At 37.6% G+C, this 22,261-nt stretch overlaps 2 protein-coding genes across 2 annotated transcripts; both read right to left on the bottom strand.

Moving 5' to 3' along the window:
- Positions 1-13,256: 13,256 nt before the first annotated feature.
- Positions 13,257-16,573, bottom strand: LOC127126617 (uncharacterized). The gene is made up of 2 exons (XM_051055569.1): positions 16,400-16,573; positions 13,257-14,520 (listed from the first exon to the last, which is right to left on the bottom strand). The coding sequence occupies exon 2, from the start codon at positions 14,455-14,457 to the stop codon at positions 13,420-13,422; it is 1,038 nt and encodes a 345-aa protein (XP_050911526.1). The 5' UTR covers positions 14,458-14,520; positions 16,400-16,573; the 3' UTR covers positions 13,257-13,419.
- Positions 16,574-19,611: 3,038 nt separating this feature from the next.
- Positions 19,612-20,595, bottom strand: LOC127130649 (uncharacterized). Its single transcript, XM_051059622.1, has one exon. The coding sequence runs from the start codon at positions 20,593-20,595 to the stop codon at positions 19,612-19,614; it is 984 nt and encodes a 327-aa protein (XP_050915579.1).
- Positions 20,596-22,261: the final 1,666 nt, after the last annotated feature.

The following is a 22,261-nucleotide window of genomic DNA, read 5'->3' on the forward strand; positions in this document are numbered from 1 at the left end:
ATCAAATAGAGATTGGCTTGTGGAGCCACATGCGTTCTGAGATGTCGAAGAAAGAAACCTCATCCACCATCTGTTTCACCTTCAACCAGAGCAAAGGCAATGTGAAAGACATTGTTGTTTCCGTCTTGTGCAACCGCCATAAGCAAAGTACCATTGTATTTACCGTATAACCAAGTGCCATCAATTTGAATAATAAGTTTATAGAATACGAAACCTTTGATGCATGGGTCAAACGCCTAAAAGAGACGGTGAAAGATTCTAGTACCTGTAACACAGGTTCCGTCTGACATCATTGATGGAAATGTCTCCATAAATGCCACAATTCCTGGGACATATGTTTTTAGTGCCCATAAAAACCGTGACAATTCTTTGTATGAATCCTCCCAGTTGCCGAATACCTGTTCAACAACCTTTGTCCTTGCAATCCAGACTTTCTTGTAAGATGTAGTATAATTATATGTTGTTCTGATATGGGATATAATTATACTCACATTCACTTATGGGTATTTATTAACCAACGGAAAAATGTCTTGACATATCAATGCGGCACTTAGTTTACGGTGATCTTGTTCAAAGTTAGTTGCAATGCAACTGTGAGGTGGGTCTATTGAAGCGATCTCCCAAGAGTCGTTTTTTTTGTAAGACGCAGTCAACCGAAACTTACAAAGGATGTTACAACATTCGATGACATACCTTCTCGAATCAGTGCGTTTCACTATAGAATCAACAGAGTTGTTCATGTGGAATTTTTTGATAGCTCGCACACATTCTTCTTTGGTACGAAACATGTCTCCCACCTTTAATTCTCCTTCTGATCGTGGATAACGGGTTATAGAAAATATTGTTGGATGTTTCATCGTCATGCAGATCCATCTTTGTCATATGTTGAGGCGGATTGTAGACATGACTAGGAGGTATTGCCGGTGGTTGATCATCATCTTCAATGTCGTTGTTCAACATGTGATCAACCTGTATCTCGGTCTCTTCTTCTTCTTCATCAACGACGTCCACTTCTGCTTCTGCTTCTAGGTTGACGTCATCTGACCATTGTGGATCAAATTCACCAGATTCATCCTGACTGGTTATTTGAGACTGCTGAGATGGTATACATGGTTGAAGAGTAATATACAACTCAATACAGTTGCAGCCCGAATGTTCATGACTAACAAACATGTATTCAACATCTTCATCGTCCCGTACCTTAAGCGGGAAAAACATGCATTGACTGTTCTAAAAAATAATTGGATTTTGATATGTGATCTTTGACACAATACCCGATCCTATACAAGATTGTATTTTTTTTTCAAATGCAAGAAGGTTGCATTTCTCTTGATCGTAAGTCTAATGATATCGGTGTTTCGAAAACAAAAACTGTATAACTCAGACTCGTATGTTTCACCGTTGCAGTGAACGTTGACACTGTATTTCGGTGAAAATGACATTGTGCAGATGAAAACTATTTTCTTACTGTAGATGAATGTGGGTTGAGTCTTGGATGTTGATAGTAAGACACTTAAATAGGTGAGTGATGTGTCTCACATGCAAGCTAGTTCGAAGTGATGTGTCGCACATGCAAGCTAGTCCGAAATGATGTGTCAACCATGCAAGCTACTCAGAAGTGACATGTTTAGCATGCAAGAGAGAGGACAACCACATGTCAGACATGCAGATACACACTCCAATTGAATTGGCGCCCCCATTCTTTCCTTGCACATGGGCGCCAATCCATTTGGAGACACCTTGTCTTGCATGCATGCAGACCTCGAAACCAAGCAATCAGACCTAGGTGTGTCATGCATGTCCCTATGGAGGCGCCAATTTGAATGGCGACACCATGTACAAAATGCACATGGGCGCCAATTCAATTGGAGACCACATGCAAACACAACTTTTCATGCTCCAAGCCATTTGCCTATAAATACATCCACACCATCAACACTTCTTCCACACCACCACTCACTACTTCTTCTACAATTTCATCTGCAATAACTTCTTGTAGTTTCATTTGCACCAACCGCTTTCATCCCCGGCAAAATGTTTATCCTCACAATGGGCGAATCGCATAGAGGAACGGTTGCAAACATAGCAACTTATGTAAGCTTTTTCTTCTTTTGTTATTTGTTTTAATAGAGACCCTTTTAATAACATATCAACTTAGTAGAGTTTTTTGTTCTTTTGTTTATAGGATATTTCAAGGTTCTGGACTCGGGTCCACGAATATGTCCATATGGACCCGATGATTCAACCTTATGTTGAACTCACCGGTTTTGGTCATATAAGCAAGATTTTATCTTGGTTAGTAGATAAAAAATTCATTCTTGCTTTATGCGAAAGATGGCATCCAGAGACACATACATTTTGATTCCCAACTAGTGAGTGTACCATGACGTTAAAAGACGTCTACATGCTTTTGGGACTGCCAATTGAAGGTAAGGTTGTTAATGGTAAAACCAACTATGAAAATTCAATTTGCATGGACCTCTTGGAGACTGATTTGTTAGATGATAACTCAAGAGGTCAAGGTATACTCCTTTCACGCCTTAAGTCATACTATAACAGTTTATACTTAGATGAGCATTCTACCAAAGATGCTCGAATAATAAAAACTAGGTGTTACATTATGCTTTTAATTGGTTCTTTTTTATTTTCCGAAGGTAGTGGTTCTAGCATGCATATTATGTATTTACTTTTACTTAGACATGTAGGTAGAATACGAAGTTACAATTGGGGATCTGCTTGTCTAGCCTATCTATATAGTTCATTGTGTAAAAACTCACACAAAGACACATCTATATTTTCTGGATGTGCTGTTTTGCTCCAAGCATGGGGTTGGTCAAGACTACTGTCCCTAACACCCGTCAACAACAACTCTTTCACATTCCCGTATGCACAAAAGTAAGTTGTTTAAATTGCTATATATTTACTTACTTCTTTAAATATTATTATCTCTAACTAATATTTTTATCTTTTTGGTGTAGATGGTCTGCACGTGGTATGAGTTATAACAGATGTCTTGGACACTGTATTACTCAGTATCGCAATTTGTTGGATCACCTTCGACCGACAGACGTAAGGATAATAACCTCATTATTTCGTTATAATTTGGTAACTTCTTCTACCTATATTATAATCCTATTTTCTTTCACATTTCAATTTATTTGGCGTCCATACCTTAATTTGGATCATGACCATGAGGTCAACGCTGAAGACACGGCCGTATGGACTACATGCACACCGATAATACGATTCATAACTGTGGAAATGCACAACAATGATCATGTGAAGTTGCAGTTTGGTATGCCCCAAAACATCCCAGATCCCCATCAAGCCTAGGAGAATGACATCTGCGCAAAGTTAACGACCAATGGAACTTCAATCCATGGCAAAAATTCGCAAGATCGGAGTGTCGCAAATGGAAGCATCGCCATGACCATGTCTTAACTGACGTAGTCATGCCAAATGAAGAAAAACCAAGTCGTACTTAAATGGCTTGGTACAAATCGGTTGGTTTTCAATTCATCGCCGAGGATATGTACCTGTATGACCCAAGCCAACAAACTTACACACCTGACACCTCAACATCAAACCCCCAACAACATTGTCATACCGGATACACACAACCCCATGTCTGTCAAACGTTCCGTTCAACCAACACACAAACATACAACCAAAACATGCCATACACCCAACCCCAATACCAAGAGCATACCCCATACCACCACCAACAAATTGACCATCAACCTGAGACCCAACATCGCTTCGCACCCACCACATCACCCTACCAAAGTCGCCTTAGCTAGAATATCCAAGGATCATTCAACACCAACCGCCCCTCTTCCTACCATAGCCAAGAAGCCCAAACCTCACAAAACCAAAACCTCCAACAACCCTATATATACCAAACACCCCAACAACCTTTCCAACCTTTCCTCGACGCATCATTCACACCCATGTCTCCCTTCAACCGTCTTGGTCGCCCATAAATGAGTCAACCACAACCCAACTACTCTGCCATGGGTCATGAACTCAGCTACGACGGTACACCCTCGATGCATACTGAAGACTATGCCGACTTGTCTGACTATCTCAACAGGCCATCTCCTGTAGTTGGTAGTGACGCTCCTAGCCCCTTAGATGCTCAAACACCAGTAGTGAATCATCAACGTGGGTTAGGGCCACAGGTTAGGGTAGTTGGGGGATGTGGGACCGGAGGTCGGTTAGGTGATCCCGGTCATCACCATTAGACTTTTTTGTGTAAACGGAAAATTTTATTAATATCAATTGGTCTTATTTCAAATTATGTATCACATAGACCATTTAGCCAAAAAAAATGCATTTTACACTGAGGTGCCAATCCAATTGGCGCCTCCTTTGTAAAAATACACATGGGCGCCAATTGGATTGGCTAGGGCACATGCCTTAGCCAATCCAATAGGCGCCTCCATTCAATTTTTAAGAGGAGTCTCCAATTGAACTGGTGTCTCCTCCTAAAAATAGAATATTTTAGGATTTTTTTTGAAACCATGGGTATTTTGGGAATTTCCTTGAAAATTGGGTTATTTTTGTAAAAAATTCACAATAACTTATCTATCAAACAAATTTTTATGTATTTATTTTAAAAATTAAAATTATATCAAATCACATTAAATAAGATTTCAACGCATCAAAAGTAAATTTTATCCATAAAATAAAATGTAAAAAATAATATACAATAATAGGTAGGAAAAATGTATTTTGATACAAATATTTTTATAAACAGAAAAAAATATACGGTTGATATAAATATTTTTATAAACGAAAAATAGTGATGTTTAGACACCTATATTAATTGTCTAAATATATATCTTTTATATATCTATGTATTAATATTAATCTTCATGTTATTCGAACATACTAATCTTTTACTAGTATTTTACTAGTATTGATATATAACAAAAAAGAATCATCTATATATAGAATAATAGATTTTTTTTTTCAAAATAATCAATTTTTTCAATTTTTTTTCGAAAATAACCAATTTTTCAAAAAAAATATAAAAAATAACCAAGTTTGGTAGAGGATGCGCCAAATGAATTGACGCACCCCCATACCACTAAGAGGAGGCACCCGTAGCATTGGCGCACATGCATTGGGCCTCACGAGGAGTCGCCAATGCTTGTGGCGCCTGTATTGGCCCTCATGAGGAGGCGCCAATGCCTCTGGCGTCTGAGTGTATTTTGCATGGTGGGCGTCAATTCATCTGGCGCCTGCATGTGATGGTCATGTGGACGCTAATTCATCTGGCGCCCACGTGGTTTGTCTAATAGATGTTCTGTCTCTATAAATACCACACCTTGTATACAATTATTTTCACTCAAAATCATCTCCTAATACCATAAGTTGTCTAGTTCAACCATCAATTTCAATTCTCTCTGTTTCAACAATGTCTGCATACATTCAGAAACGAAATGCTGATATAATATTTTCTACCGTTGCGGCTCTGATACATGTTCGACTTTGGAACACAAATATGTTTGAACGTCTTAATCGAACGTTGTATAGTTGGTTAGAGGGAGAAATTGGAGAGGATGAACGGATTAGAAGAATACAATGGCTTGTGTCCACGTTCAACCAACACGGAGAAGTGCGCGAATGAGTGGATATTAAGACCGACCAAGACGCTCGTAGGATGATGCATTACATGTTCAAAATTGTTTTGATGGTTGTAATCGCATAGTTTTTGTATTGTAGTTGTTTTAACTGTTTGTGTTATTTTTTATGAACAACTGTATTTTCGTCACAGACGTCTACTATGAAGTATATTTAGTTTTCCATATATTGCAACAGAGGTATTATGAAATAAATTTAGTTTTTCATATATAGAAACAGAGGTACATCTGAATTTATCTGGTTGTGCTCGTTCCAACACTAGGACATTTATTACGATTGTGACCTGGTTGACGACATGAACTACATAGTGTAACCATTTTGTTTGCCGTATCCATTTCGGTTCGAATCCGGGTGCTGTTAGGGCGACCCTTTTTCTTCCTTCGCATAACTTCGTTGTGCCAGACGATGCCCCCTTGATATTCTGGCCAATAATCCTCTTTTGCCACTACCGAAAAACTAATTTTATAAACATTTGAAAGGCTGGCGACTTTGTAAACTTCAGATAGCAAGTAGGATGGATCCCTTCGAATCTTTGAGCACGCCGCAATGACATGGGAGCAGGGGGTACGAAAGGCTTGGAACCTTCCGCAGTCGCACCAACCTCTATCTAGTTCGACTATGTATTGTCCCATCGGCATGCCCTCATTGTGATCCATGGACTCGGTAACACTAAACCAACCTTTAGTTCGACCAAATACCGTAACCACGTGTGTGTTTGCTTTGGCAGCTTAATGTCTGATGAATTTCATTGAAGCATCACTGAACAACTGTCCATATTGCAACACTGGACTCCATTTTGAGCGTCTGGTTTCAATCAACGCTCCTAGCCTGAAATACGTATCCTGCACCAAAGAGGTTATTGGTAGGTTACATATGCCTTTGAAGACAGAGTTCATTGATTCCACAAGATTTGTTGTCAAGTGGCCCCAACGCTGACCGTTGTCGTATGCCCTAGTCCACTTCTCCAACGGAATACTATCGATCCACCGTACCGCATCTTCATTCGACAATCTTATTTCCTCGCGGTAGTGTTTGAAAGAAGGTTCTGATAATGCATAACCTGCATTGACAACCTTCTTACGCAACGTCTTATCTTTGATTTCCCGCATGAAATTCTGAGCAATATGTCTAATACAAAACACATGCGTCGAAAGAGGATTTTGCCAGCCATTGTCAATGTTATTATATGCACTAATGATTGAGGGGTGTCTATCAGAGATCAAACATAAGTTAGGCTGATGTGCAACGTGCAATCAGAGATTTCTTAGGAAAAAACGCCATCCTTCAACAGTCTCCCCTTCAACTAGGGCAAATGCAATTGGAAAAATATTGTTGTTCCCATCTTGTGCCACTACCATCAGTAACGTTCCTTTGTATTTTCCATACAACCATGTACCATCAATTTGTATAATTGGTTTACAGAAAGAAAATCCTATGATACACGGTTGATACGCCCAAAATAGACGGTAAAATATTCTATTTCCAACAGCACACGTACCATCTGGTGTATATGCGGGCAATGTTTCCATCTTGACAGTTATCCCGGGAGCATAGTGTTTTAGAGCCAACAAGTATTTTGGAAGTTGTCTGTAAGACTCCTCCCAATTGCCAAACACTTTTTCAACAACTTTTGTTCTAGCTATCCATGCCTTCCTATATGATGGAGTGTACTCGTACTCTGCCCTAATATGCGAGATTATTGTACTCACCTTTAACGACGGATTGTCGCCAATGACAGACAATATTTCATCGCATATTAGCTGAGAGCTTAATTTACGATGATTATGCATTGGGTTTGTCAACATGCATGTGTGATCCGGACCCATTGATCCAATCTCCCAAGACTCGCTCCTCTTCCGGTACGAAGCTGATAACCTAAAAAGGCAGTGCTCATTCGGACAATAAACTTTAAACCTCGATGCGTCAGTTCTGTCAACTCTAAAATCAGCTGATAGTTGCATATGGAATTTCTTAATGGCTTTTACACATTCCTCTTTTGTGCGAAATGTGTCTCCTTGTTTCAGAGATCCTTGCATTTGCACGTAAGGATTGTACCATACATCTGCCGAAGGTTCATCTGAACCCAAATTTAACCTTGTCTTGTGTTGGGGTAGGCAATATACATGACTTGCTGGTATTGGCTCCTCTTCCTCTTCAGCGTTCACCATCGAATCAACCATGGTCTCAGGTTCCTCTTCTTCGTCGTCTGGAACATTCACCTCAACTTGTTCGTCATCAGTCTCACAAAACACTTGTGACTGATAAATGTACTTAGACTCCTGTTGTTGATGTGGTAATATATACAACTCTAAATCGTTGTAATCGGATTATTCGTGACTGCCAAACATATGCTGAACATCATCATCATCTTGAATCTTCTTCTGATAAAATTTTACCTCGTTTTCTGCAAACCAAACCAGATTTTTAGTGATGATCTGACCCACATTATTGCACTGCAATTTCTTTTCTATTCTTTGTTTCAGATGTGAAAAATTTGATCCTCGATTTATTATAAACCGAGTCACCTCCGTGTTTCGAAAACAAAAACTGAACAACTGATGATCAAATATTTCACCTTCGACATGGGCACTGATCATGTAATGTTGGGTGGAAGATATTATGTTGAAATATTAAATATGTAGATAGTTTGAATGGATTTGGAATTGAATGCATTGTTAAGTTATTCATCTGCACAACATAAATAGCTTGGTCATTGGTAAGTTCGTCGTTGCATTGATAACTTGGTCATTGTCTGTACAGACTTGACCATGCATGCAGTAGAAAGAATCCAGCATGCAAAGAAAAGATTGAAAAGAATACACATGCGCCATGGAATCAAAGAATCTCTGAGCTCTGTGCCCTAAGATTCTAACCTATGCGCCCATTCCCTATGCGCCATAAAGTAACTGAGGCGCCAAAGGGTTGGGCGCCTCTTCACAAAACTAGTCTTAGGCGCCACTAGGAAGGGCGCCCCTTCCAATTGCCCTACACTAAGGCGCCAAGAGGAAAGGAGCCTCTTCCTTGCATGTGAGAAATCACATGTAGGCGCCAAGAGGAAGGGCTCCTCTTCCCTTGCATGTGCTTTCTTCACATGCGCCAAGAAGATTCCTCACATGCTAGCTTTCTCTTCCATTCTGAATTTTATCATTCTCTTGTCTCCTCTTGCCTTTCCATGCAACCAATCACACTCTTTTTAGGTTCCAAACCTACTCACTCATTCATCTATAAATAGTCTCTCATATCAACAATATCAAATCATCTTCATCAATACTTAAGTATTTTCTTCTACCACACTTCTTTCATCTACCAAACTCAAGCTTTGCAAATTCAAATCATGTCTTTGTTGACTATGGCGATGAACACAGAGGCACAATCGAGAATATCTCGGCATTTGTATGTTATCTCTCTCTTTTAGTTTCTATTTTTGGATTACTACTTATAAATATCTTTTTTGTGTTATACTTTTGTTATGTCTCTCTTTTGAGTTTCTATTCTTGGATTACTTCTAATAGATATCTTTTTTGTGTTATATCTTTCTTATCTCTCTCTTTTTAGTTTCTATTTTTGGATTACTTCTAATAGATATCTTCTTTGTGTTATACCTTTGTAATCTCTCTCTTTTTAGTTTCTATTTTTGGAATACTTCTAATAGATATCTTCTTTGTGTTATACCTTTGTTGTCTCTCTCTTTTTAGTTTCTATTTTTGGATTACTTCTAATAGATATCTTCTTTGTATTATACCTTTGTTATCTCTCTCTTTTTAGTTTCTATTTTTGGAATACTTCTCATAAATGTGTGTTTGTTGAGTATGTATTTCTTCTTCTAATTGTATTTTCTTACTTTTTTGTTATTAGGATCCGAAGCGGTTTAGATGTCGTGTACATGAATATGTACCTCACGATCCTTTAATAGAACCATATATTAGAGGATATGGATTTGGAAAAATCTACTAAACATTGTTTCGTGCTCGGTGGACTACAAGTTCATTATGGCTTTGTTGGAGAGGTGGAGACCCGAGACCCACACATTTCACCTTTCGATTGGTGAGTGTACCGTCGCACTTGAGGACGTGTACATGTTGTTGGGTCTCCGTATAGACGGAAAGTCAGTGAATGGGCGAGTTAACCAAGACAACAATATATGCAATGAATTATTGGGTGCCCCTTTGTTAGACGACGAAACTGAGGGAGACACATCTGGTCAAGCAAGGGGGCAAGGTATAAATTTAAAATACCTAAAACAATATTATGCCAGTATAGTATTGTTCGAAGATTCAACCGAGCATGAGAAAATAATAAAAGCTCGGTGTTATATTATGATTTTATTTGGTAATTTTTTGTTTCCAAAAAGTACAGGTAATTATGTGAATATAATGTATTTACCTTTATTACGCAACATTAATAAGGTAAACACTTATAGTTGGGGTTCAGCTGTGTTGGCCCATCTATATAGTGCAATGTGTAGAATTGCAAAAAAGAATAGTTGTACTTTTTTTTTCATGTGCTTATTTGCTTCAAGCTTGGGGGTGGTCGAGAATCCCGTCGCTCGCCCCGATAAATTAGCGTCCATTCGTGTTCCCGTTTGCAACCAAGTAAGTCTAACACTTTACCATTCACCATTTAGTTAATTATATTTATTATTATAATTAACAGTAAATGATATTTTTCACTTATTTTTATTATCTTAGGTGGTCAGTAAGGGGAATGAACTACAATAGGTGTCCGAAACACGCTATTGTAGTTTATCGAAATATATTGGACCACATTGGACATGACGATGTAATAATCCTACCGAACTATATTTTAATTTAAAAATACTTCTCAAATTATTTTCCATCTAACCATTTGGTATTGTTTTACAGTTTGTTTGGAGGTCATATCTGGGTCTGAATCATGACGTGAACCATGACGATGCTGCAGTTTGGACAGCGAAGACACCGATTATCCGATTCACTATGGTGGAAATGCACCAAAGTGATCGGGTCAAACTGCAGCTCGGAATGCTACAACAGATTCCAGAATCTCCCACGTGTTTGACGAATTGGCATAAAAAAAGGGTCGATGCACAGTGGGATTATTCTGACTGGAGAGACTTTGCAAAAGACATGTGTCGTCAATGGAGGAATCGACGACAACACATCTTGAACGAACCAGTCATCCAAGGTGCAAGACCCACTCAACAATATATGACATGGTTTAGGTTTGTAACAACTCAGTAATCTGTATCTGAGCCGCGGTATTTGATGGATCCACGCCAACTTGCTTTGTCATCGTATGCCCCACATCAATTCACCACCCAAAACCAATGTGAACCCACCCAAACCCAACAACCAATCACACAACATCAACCGACCACATACGCACAACAACCAAACACCCAACATCAACCAACCACATACACACAACAACCAAACACCCAACATCACAACCCATTCATGTCAACCAACCATCCAACGCCGCACCCCGTTCATACCACCCATCCAAACACAAAACCAAAAATCAAACCCCGCATCCACAACCGTTTACAACCCAAATAATTCATATGGGTCACTTCATCGTAGCCCCCCATCAATGAACACCCAACCATTGTTTAACTATAGTACGCCCCAGGAACCATTGCTTCGTTTTCAAAACGACTCAGTGGCCTAATTTGGACAACTATACCGTCCCCAATTCACCCAACCCCAATGCCCTAACTACGATGACATGGACACCGAACTCCATTACGGAAGTGCCATTGGCCAGAGCCCCTCCGGATATTGGGAGTAAATGATGACACATCTGTCAAATACCGCCGGAACTTCCTCCGGACCTTCCAATCAGCCATCGCTCGATCAGGTCAGCACCCAAAGACCACAAACACTTCAAGAAAATCGTGGGAGACCTCAGAGACAAACTAACGCACCGGGATGTGGAATCGGGGGACGTTATAATCGGGCGGGTCATTAATTTTTTGTCTGTTCAATGTAACCAATTATTACATATTTAATGAATTTATTTTTTTTCATTATTATTTCTTATGTATTAAATAATAAATATTAAATATTAAAAATAAAAAAAACTAAATAAATATTTAAAAAATGAAAAACTAATAGGAGGGGGTGTATGCGCCAGATGAATTGGCGCATACATCCACCATGCAAAATACACTCAGGCGCCAGAGGCATTGGCACCTCCTCATGAGGACCAATGCAGGCGCCACAAGCATTGGCGCCAATGCTACGGGCGCCTCCTCTTAGTGGTATGGGAGTGCGTCAATTCATCTGGCGCATCCTCTACCAAACTTGGTTATTTTGGTTTTTTTTTTGAAAAATTGATTATTTTCGATTTTTTTTAAAAAAAAATTAGTTATTTAAAAAAAACAGAATAATACGTAATTGAATGAAAAAAAGAAAAAAATAGAAAATGAAACTCATGAAAAAAAAAGGCGTGACTTTCAAAATGAAAAACAACACATAGAAAAATCTAGTCTTTATAAATTCAATTAAAACAATCTCGGAATTAAAAAAAAGAAGAGAATAAGTTTTGAAATATAATAAAATTATAAACGGTGAATCTCCCCTCTCATTCAAATCCTACCAGTTTGGGCAGAAAAAATGACAATAGGAAGGATTTTGCTCTTCTCCCCTCCTCTCCTTTTCTAAAAAAGAACCAAATAAATATATTTAAAAAATTGCCTTCCCTCCCCTTCAAAAACTTTCAACCAAACAGATCTATTTGAAGGGTCTATTTGAAGGGAGGAGTATCAAAAGGAAGAAGTGGAAAAAAGAAAAAGTGTTTGATTTATATTGTTTTTAAATAGGAAGTGGGACGAAGAATTTTATTTATAAATATGATTGGATTCATTAAAAAAAGAGGTATTTTAAAATCAATTTACTTTGTTATTCTTGTAATTTTATCATAAGAATCGTGGTATTTACCGTTTATAATTCAAACACAAATTTATTAACGAAATATAATGATACTTACTATTCATAATTCGAATACAAATTCATTAATCAATTATAAATATTCAATAAGAGAACATCATAAATATTTTATAAAACCGCAACAATAACAATATACAATTTTAAAAAATAAACAAATAGAATAAAATCTAAAAAAAATTATTATAAAAAAACATTAAGTAACATCAAAATAAAATAACATAAAATAATAAAACTATAGTCATTATAATAAAATTATTTAGGTTTCTTTTTGAAAGATAAAAATAAAGATGATATTAATATGAAAAAAAAATTAAGTAATTATGATTCTGATATATGAGATTGATGTAAGAGATAAGCCAACTTTTAATAACAAAAAGAAAACTCCAACATAAAAGAAAGCACAGAGACCCTTTAGACGGGCATTCGATTTTACCCAAATCATCTTTTTCTTAGTAGAAGATTGAAACAAAAAAAAAAACTATTGGACGGCATTCGATTTACCTCATGCATAATACCTATTTCTTCAAACAAAAGAAATGTTTAAAAACCTATTAAACTGGAGACGAGGAATAAGTCATTTTTATTTTTGGTAACTAATTTTCCACCAAAAGATGAGTATTTATCAACTACAATTACAAGATAAAACCAAACGGCCATGCAGTTCAGTATGAAACAGTGTACAAAGTAAATTGTTAAACACATTAATTAGCAACAAAAACAACAATCGTTTAGGCAGATAATACAGTCAAGGAATCCAGCTCGTTTAAAGTCTACAATCCCTAATGATTGTGAAAACATGAACATGCTCATTTAATTTTTGCTAGTTTCTAAACCTCAGGCTTCATATCTCCCCAAGATAAATCTGCTTGTCACTACTACAAGATCCAACAATAGGTTCATTGGGATGGAAAACAGACTCATTAACAGATCCATTGTGTCCAGGAAGCTTATACAATATTCTTCGAGAAGTGGTATCCCAGATGTAAACCATTCGATCAGAACTCCCAGCTGTGACCTTGCTTCCATCAGGTGACCAACCACATTTCAACAAAGTCTTCTCAAAGTTGTGTTGATGGCCTTCTAAAATCTTCACACATCGATTTTGTGGAGCATACGGACGCATATCCCAAATGCATAGCTTGCAATCCATGCCATTTGTAAGAAGGTAGGAACCATCTGGGCTCAATTGCATGCTCGTAATCATATCTTGATGACCTTGAAGTGTCATGGTAACCTCACCTTTACGTAAGTCCCATATCTTAACATCATTATCAATACCACCAGTGTAGATCTTATCTGAGGCATCAGAGAAACTGACAGCAGTGATTTGGTATTTATCAGGGAATGTTTGGATGGAACCCCTTTGACGCATGTCCCATAATTTTGCTGTTCCGTCATCAGAGCCACTGACAACAAGAGGAGGCCCCCTCCGGGAAGGACAGCAACTATTGACATATGAGAGATGCTCTACCATCTTTTTTATTTGTTTTCCTGTTTCTGTATCCCATAACCGCAGGGTTTTATCAGGGCTGGCAGAGACTATCTGTGTCCCATCTGAAGTCCAGTGAAGATCTAAAACAGCATTCTTATGACCTTTTAGAACCATAAAGTTCTTGCAATCCCCATGCACATTCCAAAGGAAAATTTCTTTGTCGTGAGATCCAGATGCAAGGACAGATCCAGTTGGATTGAACTTCATGGTATATACGGCACTCTGGTGACCAGTCAGCAACATGATAGGAGATTCCAAACTTGAGGTCCGCTGTTTTCCATTTGCCCCAGGAGCCCGAGGAGCATTGTATGGAACAGTAGACCACTCCATTGGCCTTGGACCAACAACGGACAGAGCATGTTCACTTTCTCCAGGAAAACCTTGCATGTTGACCTTTGCTTAAAATTGAATTATACAAACTTTAATTTGCACAAGCTTGAGTGTTCAAAACTGAAATAGAATCAAGAGTTAGCAGCAGCAAGATCTAAAAAAGGACTACTTATACTAGATAATAAAGGTAGTTGCAAATCCAGTCTAGAACATTTAACATAATTCCAAAAATCTTATCTACCATTGTCATCAATAATGGGATAAGAAAATGGAACAGAAATAAATAAGGACAAATTATGAATTTAGGGTCTGATAAAACACTCAACCCTTCCCAAAAAAATCTGCCAAACTAAAACAAATGAACAAAAAAAATTATAGTTCAAAATCTGAAGAAGGAAGAAAGACAAATATCATAAAAGTGAAAGAACTATATGAAATCTGTAGCACGAACGTACACCAACCTATATAGCACAAAAAGGAAGCAACATATATAAAGGGCTAGCCCTGAATCACATTTTCACTTTTCATTTTCAAGCACGCCGGACACTTAAAGCAATCTACGTATATAAAAACTGTGTATTATCAACACACAAGGTTCTGATAATCTGATAGTGTATGTTGTGCCATTTTAGCAGAACTAGAATCCCCTCTCCTTAACATGTGGGTGTGTGTACTGTCTAGTTAGGATCAATTGACACAAATTTCAAAGATAGCATGGTTACACCTTCAACGATTTTTTAAACATTGCAAATTTAACAAACCCAAGATCGAGCCTCCAAAATCCATACAACTCAAACAATTGATACTCCATTACATTACTTACTTCTGATATAATGTTATTCAAAACTTACGTAAATTTCAGATATAAGATTACATGTAGATTAATATCTAAATTATATAAAATCATGTATACATGAATGAACATCGAGATAATTATCAGATAAAACTCAGTCACTCAATAGTCAACAGACCTTAACTCTCTCTACACATCCGGACAAAAAACTCAAGTAAGAATATTATCAATTTAGAAGAGCATGCACTTTTGTCTGTTTCAATAAAGCAACAATTGACTGCTCATAAACAGGAATTACGTATCAAATAGTAGCAGCAGGTGTGGCAGAGTTCCGGCTTAAAAAAATAAATTGAGCTGATTATTTGTGTCTAAAGAATTATCAACGTCCCCTCCCACAACTTGACCCTAGCTCTGCTCCTGGCTAGACCAAGATCGTATACTACATCAAGAGCATATAAGCACAACACTCTATTGAAATGCAACTAGTAAAAGGTCTATTTGGCTCAGACTAAATCAAGAGAATAAATGCCATAAATCCTTATATTCCATAGGAAGTAAGATTGATCAAGGACAACACCAAAATCCAAACCCATTTAGCCCTACTCCATATTGAAGAAAAGGAGGGACTAGTAGTGAAGCTGCTGGAGGCAGTGTCATCTCAATTGAATTAAAATTTTCAAACACAAGCAGTTGCGAGCAATACGCACACAGCCAAACAATGTTTTCAACTTTTCATGAACAATTAAAAACCTATACATATTGTATTATTATTATTATTCAATGGTCAGTGAAGTTCATTAAAAAACTAGTTCAACTAACAATTACAGAACAAAAGTACTGCACTCAGTGTTAGCAGCTACTAGCTATAGAGTAAATACGAAACAATATTATAGTAATAAACAAAGAAAAGCTTTGAATGTACAAAGCTACTACTACAATCATACACAATTCTAGGAGCTTTTCTGTAAGTGAAATTAAGTGAACTTTACATCTTGTAGTTCTAGCTAAAATCCCTAAATGAATTTCTAATAATCTAGTTTCGGAGAACTCACGAATGAAGTTGAAGCTACAGAGCTCAATGAGGTATGATAGCGTTCATTTTATAGCAGAGAAACAGACAAAGAGATCAAGGGAGAGATTGAGCGAACGAAATAACAAAAAGAACAATGCAAATTAATCTGATTCTGAAGATAGAGAGATGCTTACAATTGAGCGGCGGCGTTCCACTCTGCAGATAGATTTTGAAGCTCGGCTGAGGACTGCGAGTTGGCCGTCGTCAGGGAAAGATGCCGGAGGCACCGTGTGAAGATGAAGCAGAAATGGGAGAGTTCAAAACCCTAACACCGTGACTATTTGGTAGTAGTAGTACATTGATAAAAAAAATTAAAATTAAAATTAAAATAAAACCCGACCCGCTTCTTAACGGGTAGAAGTAAGTACGTGTCAAATGGGTTATTGCTAGACAGATGTGAGCAAGGGACGCCTTATATGAGTCCTAATTCAAATCTTAATTTTTATGATTATTACTAGTGTTCTGCATGGAGGAAAAAAAAAGGTAAATTCTTTAATATTTATGAGTTTTTATAAATTGATCTAAAATTTTAATTTGTTTTAAGATAAAATAATGGGTGAGTTTGTTTTAACTTTAAAAAAAAGTTTTTTTTTTTAATTTTTGAAAATGGATTCTACAAAAATATTTTTCAAAATTTTACAAGTTTTTTTAAATTTGTTTTTTATAAATTAAAAGATTGAATTGTTCATTCTATAGCATAAATATACATTATTGAAGATCAAAACATAGTCAAAATCACATTTTTTAAAAAAAGAAGACAAATCTTCCCTTACAGTACGACAACCACGAAGAGTTGTACGGCAAAGTCCGCAAGCCGCATAGTTGTGTGGTGTCATATAGATGAGCACACCCAATTTAAGGTGCATCTCAACCAAATCTCCTTCTAAATAACGTACATCGTAAACTCTGAAAGTGCCAGAACAATCTTCCACCATGTTGATAGAAGCTCCTCCATGTTGAGGTAGTGTATTGACTTGTACATTTGGGTTGACATCTATGAAAGATAGAATGTCACTTTTGGTCAACCTTTGGACATTAGACTTCAAGCCATAACAGTATTCTAAATTGTGTCCAGGTGCCCCTTGGTGGTAGGTGCAAAACTGATCAGCTTTATACCAATATGGAAGTTTCTTTAGAACAGGGGGCGGAGGTCTAGTGTGAATGTGCTTCTTGTTGACCAAATATGGGAATAGTTATGTGTAAGTCATAGGTATCAGATCGAATTACGACCTTCTTTGAACTTGATTATTGTTGTATTGTGGGCGGGCCTGTTGTTGAGGCCGTTGTTGCGGTTGCGGGATATTCTGCTGAATGTTTGACGTTGTTGTTGTGTAAACTGTGGTTGTTGTTGTCGTTGTTGAACCTGTGGTTGAGATTGTTGTAAGAATTGTGGCTAGTAGGCCGAAGCTACTGCTACAATATGTTGTTGTTGATATCTCTGCCTTGTTCTTCTGTGTACCACCGCACTGACATCTTGCTCTTTCTTCTTAGAGAACCCAACTCCAAACTTTTTGACGCTGCTAGATGAATCACCTCCCTTAACCAATTGCCTCTCACGGACACCTTCTTCGAGCCGCATCCCCATATTCACCATGTCGGTGAAATCACTTGGTGCACTCGCTATCATTCGTTCATAGTAGAAAGGACTTAGAGTCTTCAAGTAGATCTTAGTCATTTCGCTTTCTTCGAGAGGAGGACAAATTTGGGCGGCAACCTCGCGCCATCTTTGTGCATATTCCTTGAAAGTTTCCTTGTCTATTTGGGACATAGCCCATAGTTGATCTCTGTCTGGCGCCATGTCGACATTGTACTTGTACTTCCTGATGAAAGCTTCACCTAGATCGTTGAATATGCGAATATGGTCACTATACAAGTTCATGTACCATTTGAGAGCGACACCAGTCAGACTATCTTGAAAATAGTGAATTAGTAATTGGTGGTTGTCAGTTTGAGTGGACATTTTTCGGGCATACATAGTTAAGTGGTTTCTCGGACAAGAATCCCCCTTGTACTTTTCAAAGTCAGATACTTTGAATTTGGCAGGTATTTTGACATTTGGCACAAGGCAGAGATCATGGGCATTCTTCCCAAATAGATATTTCCCCTAAGGGTTTTAATATCTCTCTGCATCTCAGCGAATTGATCTTGGAATTCATACGTTTTCTTGTATGCTCCCATACTCTCACTTGGAGTGGCGTGAAAGATGGACTCTTCATGATATGGAGTAGTGTGTATCACAGGAGGTGGCACTGACATGACCGCAAGCAATACATGAGCTTCAGGAACTTGTGGGCGGTAACCTTCTGGTACATAATTTGGTGGCATGCCCCAAGGGAAATTGGGGTGCATTTGATACCGAGGTGCGTTCACAGGTGCCACAAAAATGGGTGTAGACACGACCTCTGAAATTACAGTTCTTTGAATAGGATCTGGGGGTGGCTGATTCTGAGTAGCCACCATCGTTTCCATCATTGTTGTGAGTCTCTCCTAACTGCCTTTGAGTGAAGCAACTTCTCCCTTAAGTTCCTGGTTTTCCTGCTTAAGTTGTTCCATCCTTTTCTGATGACTAGCTTAGGTGTTGTACCGGTGAAACAACTTGTCTATTGGTGTGAAAGACAAGGATAAGTCCCGGAATGCAAAAAGATGTAATGTTTAGAATGATGCATGATATGCACGCAAATGAATTTAAAGGAACTTTAATAAACATAATTATTGAAAACATAATGGAGAGAAATGTTACTCTTTTGATAGCTAAAAAAAATCTTATTTCATTAATATTGGAAAGATTAAATTTTTTGAAGTACACTTTTAAAAGATACAAGAAAATAGCTAGAATCCTAAGGAAGTTGTTGATAAGAAGATCTAATCCCTCTTTGTAGCTTCCTATTGAGCTCCTTGATTCGGTCCTTCATCTAAGTCTTTTCAACCACTAGCTTGTCGACAATCATCTTCCAAGTGCCTGAAGTGGGAGGATTATCTGAACCCGGACTGGCCTAATGCTAGAGGAAAATAAATCCTCGTGCACCTTTCTTTTCTTGTTAGCAAGCTCTTCATCATTCCTTTGCTTCAAATGTCTTTGAAGTTCTTCATTCTCTGCATGGACGATTTGATACTTGTTCTTCCAAGCATCCCTTTGTCGTTGCATTCTAGTCAAAACAATCTTGAGTTTCTCCACGTCAGTCATGAAAATGAGAGAAGGTTCTTTAACAGTTAAAGACAAAGGCTCTTGTCGAGGATAAGGCATTTTCAAACTAACGGCCCTAGGTTGCACCCATTGGATATAAGGCTCCAAAGAGACGCAATTTAGATTTCCTAGAACTTCTCTTCTTTTCTTATGGACGTGGCGTCAGACATGCACAATCTTTTCTTTGAACGCTTTGTTGTCTTCTCCCTCCTTGAAGAAGAAACTCTCTAAGAAGATGGTGTTAGGTTTGTCCTTCATTGGGTATCCAAACTGACGGCGAGCCAAAACCGGGTTGTAGTTAATGCCTCCCTTTGTACCAAGAAGAGGTACATTAGGAAACTCACCACAACTATCAACAACTTTCACCCCCTCATAAGCACGATCAAACCAATCAATGTCAGAATGAGTGGGAGACATAATCTTTTGTGACCATAGCAAACTATCTTTGAGGTCCCAAAAGGAAGTAGACTGAGCCAAGTGCGAAATAAACCACTTGTAGAGCAGAGTACAACATATGATCATTCCTCCCTTATGAGAATTCCTGAGATGGACTGAATGGTAAGCATATGCAAGCAAGGTGGGAATTGGATTTCCAATTAGGAATATTTTGATAACATTAATGTCAACAAAGTTGTTAAAATTAGGGAAGAGGAACAATCCATAGATGAGCAAGGCAAGAATAGCCTCAAAAGCGTCCATACTCTTCATGCTAGCAAAATAACGAGCCTCCTCTATCAAGAATTTTGAAGGCAAGCCAAGAATTCCTCCTTTTATAGTCAGATTAACTTTGATCTCATACATCCCTAAATGAGTATCTTCTAGAATGTCTTGATGCTTTAGGATTTCTTCTAAATCGGAAAAGGGTACTTGATCAGGAATGGGTAGGCCAATCAGGTGAGAAAACTCCTCCAAGGTAGGCACAAGCTGATAATCTGGAAAGGTAAAGCACCAGTACAATGGATCATAGAACTGAACCAATGTAACAAGAATCCCCTCCACCATGTTGGTCTTTAAAAGAGTTAGAAGTCTCCCATATTTGTCTTTGAAGTCTTCAGGATTAACCACTAAATATCCTAGCTCTCTTAAATCCTCCAATTTTGGACTCTTGAAAGTGTATTTTTGAGTTTTTCTTCTTCCAAAATCCATGGTGAAAAATACCTATAATATTTGCAACAAATGCTTATGAGTTCCTTGAAGACTTTTTAATTAAGATGATGTTAGTGAATGCATGAATGTATGAACGTACAAACACATCAAGATCAACAAACATATGCAAGATGTCAAATACATGGGGTTCATAGGTTCGACTTCACGGGCATGAGGCCATGGGTCTAACCATCCCAACAAGGTAAGTTCTAAGGGTTTATCATCAAGACAGGAACCAAGGTTCTAAAAAAGTTCCCGGAATCATAATCCCATATTTTGGATATTACCAGTTTGGACAATTACTTGTCAACCAATTCAGGTTACACCTTCATAGTCACCACACTACGCCCTAACAAGGCTCAGTAGGGTAAAGGGATACTAAAGTCATCAACTTCTTGGGCTCTCAGGTCAAAGATAGCAAATGTCTTCACGATTGCTTATTCAACAAATACTATCCCCAAAGGGACCTCCATTGATTGGGGGATTCTCAAGTCAGCTTGTTCGGGATTACTCCACCCAAGCCAACTTGACTATACCACCCTCATATCTCAATATGCACTCAAGTCTGGGTTAAGACTTATCTTAACACAAAGATCACCCAAGCAAATATAAACAAACAAATAATAAAACATAGATAAAAACAAGATAGGTATAACCCTCTTGGGGAATAGTCCCCAATGAAGTCGTCATTTTTGTCGTGGTGAGAATCGGAGACCAAGCTATTGAATTAACTTGACTCGTAAAACATTGATATCACCACCGAACTTTTATTTTTCCAAGGAAAGGGGAAAAGATTGAAAGTAAACCCAAAAATAAACATGCATAGCAAATAGTAAAACTAGAAGCAAAGAAAGTAGAGATCGAAGGTACGGGGGTTGATTATGCAAAGGGAAGATATTATCATCCTAAACATCTGTAGTACTCTACAGGAACCTTTTGAATTCATCTATGTTTTGGTTTAAAAGTTGTTTGCATTTTTGAATGGGGCAATAAAAGGGGTAAAACTGTTTTGGAAGAGTGTTACTTGACTAAAGGTAAGTCAAAGTTTGAGTTTGAGATGCTTCATGTATACTAAAGCATTTGAAAGTGTAATTGAAAAATCCATTGACTAAAAGTAAGTCAAAGTTTGTGTTTGAAAAGCTTCATATGTACTAAAGCATTTTCAAGTGTAATTGAAAAGTTCATTGACTAAAAGTAAGTCAAGGTTTGTGTTTGAAATGCTTCATGTGTACTAAAGCATTTTCAAGTGTAGTTGAAAAGTTCATTGACTAAAAGTAAGTCAAGGTTTGTGTTTGTGTTTTATCTTGAAAAGGGGGTAGAGTTTGGTTTAAGGTAAATGCATGAATGGACAAATAACATCAACAAACAAACAAACAATGCATGACTAAGAAGTCAACATAAGATCCTTTTCCTTGGATTTATATACATAAAGACACATAAATTGGTAAGACATGAACAAATTACTCACATGTTTTTGAGGTATAATGAACATAAACAAGACATGACAAAGGTTTACATAACACCACAAGGGATAACACATGAACAAGTATGAGATACATATTCAATATTATGGAAGTTTATGAAGGAAATACTTGAGCAAATACAAGACATGGATATAACATCACAAATTGGGATAGAATACAACTGGAGTATCACAAGACATGAT

The sequence above is a fragment of the Lathyrus oleraceus genome, chromosome 3, assembly GCF_024323335.1.
Source record: "Lathyrus oleraceus cultivar Zhongwan6 chromosome 3, CAAS_Psat_ZW6_1.0, whole genome shotgun sequence".
In the NCBI taxonomy this organism is placed as follows: domain Eukaryota; kingdom Viridiplantae; phylum Streptophyta; class Magnoliopsida; order Fabales; family Fabaceae; genus Lathyrus; species Lathyrus oleraceus.

Excerpts from the sequence above, each read along its gene's own strand:
- LOC127126617 (XM_051055569.1), bottom strand. The coding sequence starts at position 14,457 with ATGCAAGGTTTTCCTGGAGAAAGTGAACATGCTCTGTCCGTTGTTGGT.
- LOC127130649 (XM_051059622.1), bottom strand. The coding sequence starts at position 20,595 with ATGGATTTTGGAAGAAGAAAAACTCAAAAATACACTTTCAAGAGTCCA.